Below are 7,955 nucleotides of genomic sequence, written 5' to 3'. Positions count from 1 at the left end.
CGTCTGTCTCTGTCTCCCCCCTCTTTATATCTCGTAGGGGGTCTCTCCGAAGGTCCCGCCACTTTATATCCTCTTTCCAGGCTCAGACGCCCTCTCTGTGTATCCGTCTCTCTCTCCACCTTTCCCTGTCCCCTTTTAAACTCCATTTCTCTGTGAGTCTACCAGTGTCTCTCTGTCTCTGCTTCTCTCAAGTTTCTCTCCGCAGCTCGCATTAACTCTCTCTCCTCAACCCCTCTCCCTCTCTCTGGTCAACTCCGCATCTCCACGGTCTCCCAGCGGAGCACTCAGTACTCCGGGTCCTTCTGCGTCTCTCACCCCTTCCCTCCCGTCACCATCTCTCCCAGCCTCTCCTTCTCTCGTCCCAGTCACCGGGCACCACCTTCCCCCGCCCCTCCCGCGGCTGTGGGTGTCACATTGCAGCCTGCGGGGTTCCGAGAGCAGCTGACTCCGCGTTTCCTCGCCCCCGGCTGAGCGCCCGCAGCCGCGAAGCTGTGCCAGCCGGGCCCCCGCCGGCTCGGGCCCACCCGCACTTCCACCGCCCCTCCAGCCCCGCGCGCACAACTTCTGAAGGGACTCAGCCGAGCCGGGGGATGGGCGAAGGCGGCCCTCTCCCCGCTCTCCCGGGTCCCGAGCGCGAACCCGCTGCCTGGCGGTGCCCTGCTGTGCCCCCCGCCGCGCGTCCCCTGCGCACTCACCCAGCGCTGCCCCGACCACGAAGGCCAGCAGTGTCTCCATGACTGCTCGGCGCGCGCTGCGCCCCTCTTCCCGGCCGCCGGTATTAATAGCGGGGCGAGAGGCGGCGGGACCTGGCGGCGGTTAGAATGTCCCCGGAGCGCGCGGGCGCAGCAGCTGCGGCTCTGGGACCGGCGAGGGGGGGAGGAGAGGGGGGGCGCGGCCCCCCCGCTCCGGTTACCGCCGGGGGCCCAGCCCCGGGGCCCGGCGTCCGGGCATCCCCGCCGCGCGGGCGGCAGCCGCTCCTCGAGCTGCTGCGCGGGCGCGCGCAGCGGAGCGCATCCACTAGATGCCCCGACCCCGGCCCCCTCCGGCCCCAGCTCTCCTGCGCGGGCCGCGCTCTCCTGCGCACTGCAGCGGCGGCGGCGGCGGCCCGGGAGGGAGGAGGCAGAGGGAGGGGGCGGGATGAATCACCGCGGGGGGAGGGCGCGGCCGCCCAGCCTTTGCCGCAGCGGCCCGGGAGGCGCCCGCTGGACCGGCCTCTCCCGGTGGCGCAGGGACCGCGGCTTATGGGCATCGGCACACGGTCTGGGTGTCGGACCGCTCCAGACGCTGGCGACCCCCCGGATCGGAATCTGGGAAAGGTCACCCCCAGAGTTACAAGGGGATTGAGAGGGAGGTTTCGGGGCAGGGCTTCAGACTTCAAATTATGGAATAGAGATCATCCTCAATGGGATCCAGGGGTACTTGCTGGGACCTCCAAGTGACCTCCACCCTCATATCCCTGGCATCAGGGGAACCCAAGTGTGCATGGGGGTGGTGGGGGAGGTGTCAGGCTACGGTTACTGATAATGCTCCAGACCCCTCCCTCCCAGGAGGGACATTCTGGATCCAAGCCAGAGGCTGCCCTGGGGGGCTGGGGTGCCATCTTTCAGGAGGAGGGCCCTTTTATATGCCTCCTCCTTTGTCTCTGATGTCATCTTCTACTCCTCTCTCCCCACTCCCAGCTGGCTGTCCAGGTTCCAGCCATTCCCAACACACCAGGCCCACTCCTGCCTCAGGACCTTTGTCCTTGCTCTCCCCTCTCTGCCTGGACCCTTCTTCCGCAGGTGACCCAAGGGCTCACTCCAGCTCCTCCCGCAGCTCTCGGCTTCAATGTCACCTTCATTAGGTCTTCTGTCCATTCCAGGGAAACTGCTTCCCCGTCTTACTTGACCTCCTTTACTTTTTCAGATTTTTTTTTTTCCACATCAGTTGTCACCAGACATTGTACTTCTCCTTTAAATAGTTTCTCTGTTCACTGCCTGTCCCTCCAACCCTGGAATATAAACGTTCCCAGGGTGAGGACACTCTCCTGTGCACCAGTGTCTCCGGCATCTTGAACTGTGCCTGGTACATTGCAGGTGCTCAATAAATATGTCATACTTGCATGGATAAATAAATGCCAATGCTAGAGCCCTTGTGATATGCTGAATCCATTTCTACCTCCCTAAACATTTGCAAGTTCTATTATCCCCCATTTCACAGAATAGGAAAACTGAGGCCGAGTCACACTCCCTTGCCTAGGGTCATGCCCCTGGCCTCAGGTGAAATCCTACCCTGTGATGGCAGGTGGCCTGCCCCAGCAGTAGGTTCTGCCAAATGGAGAGGATGGGGGTGAGAGGCTCTGGGCTATCAGACCTGGGTGGGAGTGAAGCTTCTGGCAGGGGGTTGCTGTTCAGGTCCTGGCCACCAGTTCTGGGGTGAAGTTCCAGAATCCCCCTTGCCTAGCCCTGCCAGGCAACAGGAACCAGGGTGTGGGGCAGGTCTGGGGCAGAGAGGCACAGGAAGCCAGGGACACCAGACACCTTTGTGATCTGGGCCTCTGTGTCAGCACCTTCTGAGCTGTGAAATTCCTCTGTAGAAAATAACCTTCTTGCTGTTCTGACCCCTCCCTCTGGCCGGGGTGGCAGGCAGGGCAGGTGGAGGTACGATGGGGACAGGCCTTAGGCACTGGGCAGGGGCACCTACTGACAGCCCCACAAGCTGATGTTCCCTAAGCACCTGCTACGGACTTGGTGCTGCTCTGTGCACTTGACTCACATTAACTCATCTAATTCTCCCTACAAGGTCAGTATTACCATTACACCTACTTTACAGGTATGGGAAACTGAGGCTCAGGGTGGGTAACTTGCCACAACCACAGAGCTAGAGGACTGGAGAGGCTGGCTCTGCTCTTCACCACCTGTGGTCCATCCTGCCTTTATCCAACCTCTCGTCCAGTCCTCTGCCCCAAGCCATCAATTATAAAGATTCTTACAGCCTCTCTGTGACATGGCGAGTCTCTCTATCCCTCACTCACTCTGCAACCAGCACAGGGTTTGAGTGGACAGAACTAGGTTCTACCTGGACTAGAGACTTCGTGTCTAAGCCTATTTCCTCATCAGTAACACAGGTCCAGAAGGCCTCAACCTGGATGGGCTGTTGTGCGGTCCTGAAGGGGTTAGGACCTTGCATCTAAATGTGGAGCCACCAGGGGCCAGGCTTGCAGCCCTTGCCTCCCTGCTGAGGGGCCTCAGGCATGTACTAATGTCTCCAACTCATGGAGCCACTGTGAGAATTAAATGAACATCAGACCATGGCACCTTAGCCTGCTGCGCACTTGGTGCTCACTACATGAGTTACTAGCCTCCACTCCATTTTTCTGCATTAAGAGTAACATTATTGAATACTCATTATGTGCCGGGCTGTTATACGGAGCCACATTAATTCCTTGCATCCTCATAAAGAGGTTCTCAAAGTGGGGTCTGGATAAGCACCATCATCACCTGGGAACTTGAAGTGCCGGCTGTCAGCCCATCCCAGACCTGCTGAGTCAGAAACAATGCAGGTAGGTCTGGCACTCTGCCTTTTAACAAACCCTCTGGTAGATTCTGATGCAGCTAAAGTTTGAGAACGACTCACTTCTAACAACCCTGGGACACTGGTGCTATTCTTATGCCCACTGAACAGAAGAGGGAACCAAAGCTGGGAAAGGCTGACCAGCTCCGGGTTATATGTCTGCTAAGTATCAGAGTTAGGATTTGAACCCAGGCCACGAGGCATTAGTGTGTCCTAGGAGCCCCTGCACTGGCCCCTGATGATGTAAAGTTTGTGTAAGACCTAGGCAACTCCAGGTGACATTCAGTGACTATGGCCCCAGAAAAACGGACAGACCCTCCCCTCCCTGCCGCAGTGGGATCTGAGTGCCAATAGGAGGCTCTCACTTGCTCTCAGGGCCCCAGAGGCACAGCCACAGCCATTTCCAACCCTTTATTGGGGCTCTGTCAACCCCAAATAAATATAATACATTAAACCCAGGGCTGAGGGAATCGTGCACCCCGGGAGGCGCCTCCCACAACCCCAGCCCGGCAAAATAAGTTAGCGGGAGGCCTGCTGAAGGCCAGGCCAGCTCCCTGGCTGGGCAGGCAATGGCAGCTGGACTCGCACACGCTGGTCTAAAGTGCATCTCGGTTCTGTGGTCCCCGTGTCTGCGTGGCCCCTGACTGGACCACTGGGCGTGGGCAGGAAGCTCCCGGAGCTCACACCGTGCCAGCAGTGGCTACCGAGGCTCTGTGTCCGTCTGTCCACTTGGGGAATCAGCTATGCGGCCTGGCGTCTTCAGGAAAAGCTGTCATCGGGCCGTGGCTGGGAGTCGAAGGGAGGGTCTGAGACAGTGATGCCTTGATGTAGCTTCTCCAGCGAAAACTTCATCTGGGGAAAGAGGCGGGCGGGGTGGGGGGTGAGCGCTGGGAGGGGTGATGTCGCCCCCGTCCCCACATCCTGCAGTTGAGAAACTGGGGAAGGTCCAGAGCGGCCATGTCCCTTGCCAAAGTCACCTTGGAACAAGAGCGGAGCCATACTGGACCCCGTGTGACTTCTCACAGGTAGCAGATTAAAGGGGCCCAGATGGCCTGGGTTCAAGTCCCAGCTCTGTTACTTACTTGTCCCAATTGCCTCAGCTGCAAGATGGGTCAGTAACATACCTGCTTCACCAGGTTATGTCAGAGATCTGATGGGTGACCACCTAGGACCTGGCACACAGGAGGGGCTCCATGCATATTAGCTATTCTTATCCCCCGCTGTTTGACCTTGGGCAAGTCTGAATGGCTCATACCTCAGCATCCCTATGTGTTAGATGGGGGGACAACAAGAGTATCCCCCTCATAGGCTGGCCATGAGATGCAAAGCAGTTGGTCATTTTAGTACTTAGAACAGCCCTGCTCAATCAGTATTCATTTGAAAAGTCAATTCTGTGCCCATGGCAATTTGAGAGGGAAAAATGAGAATTTAACTCAGCATGGGGGAAGCCCTGCTTTCCCTCGCTCTGAGCAATGGGGCCCCAGCCTCAACACCCCTCCACCCTGTCCTGCACAGCCCTTCCTGGCATAAGCGTCTCCATCCGAACATGATTTCAGGGTGCAATGAGGCCCCTCTGGTGAGCCTCAGCATTACGACCAATAGTGACCAAACACGATTTTCACTGTCACCCACCAACTTGGGCTCTGATAGCCTTGGGTGCCCAGCCAATGCCAGCTGCTCCCCAGCTTCTCATGCCCGCTCCCCACCTTAGGCACTTACCCCAGTATCTGACATTTGTGCTGACTTGCCACATTTACTGAGCACCTGCTGTATGCCTGGCACTGGACTCACTCTACTAAGAGCAAAAACACATAAAGTGCTTTCTATGAGCTTGGCACCATTCTAACGCAAGCTCATTTAATCCTTACAGGTCTTTGAGGTACTGTCAATCGCTATCCCATTTACAGAGAAGGAAGTCAAGGTCCCAAGTCACTTGCACAAGGTCAGGTGCCAGAATTTGAACCTGGCTTTCTGAACAGATAGATGCTACCTCTGAACTACAGGGGGGGTATCGGGGGCAACTCCTTCTGGAGATGAGACCCCAACATCCTTTGGAGAACCTATCTCCCACCCTTATATGATCCCTTAGTCACCCCAAAGTGGGGAGAGGCTCAGGGACCTGGTTCAGGGAGAGGCATGTGGCCCCAGTAGCTAGTGAGAGGGAGCCCTTTCCTCTGGATGCCAGCCTAGAGCTGCGGTACCACCTTGGTCATCCTGCGGGAAAAAATGTCCCAAACTAAGCCAACCCTGGCGATGGGCCGAGTCAAGAGATGGTACCAGAAACCAATTCTTACTACCATGAGGCGGCTAGATCCAGCCATGCCTGAAGTCAGACACCCCTGGACTTTTTCCCTAGGATAAAGGCCAATAAATTCTTTCTTCCCTTGTGCTGATTTGTCCAGCAACCGTAGGAGATGGGGATTATGAATGGCTTTCCTGTTTGAACCCTAACAGCAAAGTCAGGGTTCAAACCCAGGCCTGCCTGAGGCCCAGCGACTTCTGCCGCGTCTTGCAGTTTGGGTGCAGGGTCCCACAGCCCCAGGGCCGCACCTCGTCCAGGAGCTCCACAGAAGCCCGCAGGATCTGTCTCCACTTGTGCACCTCGACGCTGTGGAACTGCTTCTGCAGGGCCAGGATCTCCGCCCACTCTGCAGCCGTCTGGGGGAACTTGCTGTGGGGGATGCAGGGCCTGAGTGGAGCCTTGGCCTCCCCGCGACCTGCCCAAGCTGCCAACCCCCTCAGGGGACCCACTCACCCCTTGGCCAGGGCCAGGCTGTGCCAGGACTCGAACGTGTGGGCTGTCCTCTCCAGGGACCAGAGGCGGTAAAAGAGGAGGACGTTGAGGGCGATAAGGACGATGAGGCTGGGGACAGGGGGCAGAGGTCAGTAGTTGGGCTATGATGCTGCCACAACTCAGGTACACACGCAACCACACCTTGAAGGGACACCACGATTACCCCCTTCTTCAGAGGAGGAAGCTAAGACTCAGAGACGGGGAGAGACATGCGTAGGGTCACACAGTCCATAAGCAGCAAAGTTAGGGTTCGAACCCAGGCTTGTCTGATGCCCACGCCCTTCACCACTACGCCAGACAACCTTACTGGGAGAGCCGAGGGCACTGAGTGGAGAAGGGGCTGCAGCCAGGGGCGAGACAGGAGGTAAGGGGAGGTACAGGATGCAGGACCCTACCTCACACAGATCCTGAGGAGGCAGTGAGGAGAAGACAAAGAGATGAGAGCTGCCCAGCCCATCCTCACCCCCCGACCCCACCCCTCAGCCCTGGCTCCCAGCAGAGCATGCCACACAGCCTCTCGCTGGACTGCTGCTGTCGGGAAACTGAGGCCAGCCCGGAGAGGCTGGGCATATGGCCGATCTGACTCACACCTGCCAGAGCCTGCCGGAAGCACGGATCTCACTTCCACATCCTCGGGGCGTCCTGCCCCTTCACCCCTCCAAGTCTTTGCGCAGGTGGGTCTCCTTGCCTAACCCTCATTTCTCAGCTGGGGTCTCGGATCAGGAGTCCTCTGCTTTCTCAGGAAGCCTTCCCTGCCTGCCCACCTGTCCCGCCTGGAGGAAGCCTTCGTTGGCCTCCCATGGCTTTCCCTAGCCAGGCCCTGTCCCCTCTGCCAGTGTTTCTCCCATCACAACCGCCGTCATTCTGGTCTGGTGCCAGGTCTGTCTCCCCTCAGAGCTCTCTGTCACTACTATGTCCCCGGCATCACCCAGCTTAGGGTTAGGCACAGAAAACATGAATGTGTAAGTGAAATTGCTTCTTTTACATACCTCTCCCAGTTCACCTAATTTTGCCTCCTTTGGGTGTCTGCTCCTCCAGAAAGCCCTCCCTGCCCCTGGGCAAGGTCAGGCCCCTCTAACCTCCCAGAGCCCCAGGGCGTCCCTCCCCCAGCAGGAAGACTTCTGAATGAGGAGCTGAGCAGTACACTGTGCGCTGAGCTCTGCTGGGCACAACCCGAACATCGGCTCCTTTAATTCTTGTTAGGAAGTCAGCCCACGCTCCCACTTAAGCAGAGGCCCAGAGAGGCCAAGCACTCACTCGAGGTCACACAGCCAAGATGCAGATCCAGGCCTGTCTGACCCCGAAGCCCGGCCCCCTTACTCACACAATGCTGATGAGCACCAGGGCGCTGGGGATGCCTGCCCCGGGGCCCTGGTCCACGGCCGGTTCTGAGAAGCGGGAGCTGAGGGAGCCTGCAGCAGAGCAACTCGGAGTCAGGCCCATCCAGCCCAGCCCACTGGGCCCTGCTTCTCTGCTGGCCCTGCCCAGGCCTGACAGACGCACCTGAAGTATGCATGCCAGCCCGGGCACAGGGGTCAGGGTCTGGGTGCTGGGGCCCGTCACCGTGACCCCTCCAGCTCAGGGGCCGCTTCCGCCTCCGAAGGCCTGA

The 7,955-nt window shown here is 58.4% G+C and overlaps 2 protein-coding genes across 2 annotated transcripts in view; both read right to left on the bottom strand.

Moving 5' to 3' along the window:
- Positions 1-1,113, bottom strand: part of SCN1B (sodium voltage-gated channel beta subunit 1) — a 9,898-nt gene extending 8,785 nt beyond the window's left edge. The window contains exon 1 of the mRNA XM_019624925.1: positions 696-1,113. Within this exon, the coding sequence (XP_019480470.1) occupies positions 696-735 (40 nt within the window). The 5' untranslated portion in view covers positions 736-1,113. The remainder of the gene's footprint in view (positions 1-695) is intronic.
- Positions 1,114-3,944: 2,831 nt separating this feature from the next.
- The window catches only part of GRAMD1A (GRAM domain containing 1A), a 26,144-nt gene continuing 22,133 nt past the window's right edge, over positions 3,945-7,955 (bottom strand). The window contains exons 13-18 of the mRNA XM_019624799.1: positions 7,850-7,951; positions 7,671-7,758; positions 6,742-6,753; positions 6,308-6,415; positions 6,103-6,223; positions 3,945-4,404 (exon numbers count right to left, since the gene is read on the bottom strand). Of these exons, the coding sequence (XP_019480344.1) occupies positions 4,312-4,404; positions 6,103-6,223; positions 6,308-6,415; positions 6,742-6,753; positions 7,671-7,758; positions 7,850-7,951 (524 nt within the window). The 3' untranslated portion in view covers positions 3,945-4,311. The remainder of the gene's footprint in view (positions 4,405-6,102; positions 6,224-6,307; positions 6,416-6,741; positions 6,754-7,670; positions 7,759-7,849; positions 7,952-7,955) is intronic.

This window comes from Hipposideros armiger, unplaced genomic scaffold (assembly GCF_001890085.2).
Source record: "Hipposideros armiger isolate ML-2016 unplaced genomic scaffold, ASM189008v1 scaffold_609, whole genome shotgun sequence".
Classification (NCBI taxonomy): Eukaryota; Metazoa; Chordata; class Mammalia; order Chiroptera; family Hipposideridae; genus Hipposideros; species Hipposideros armiger.
Note: the sequence above shows the minus strand (reverse complement) of the source record. Positions and strands in the feature narration are given on the sequence as shown.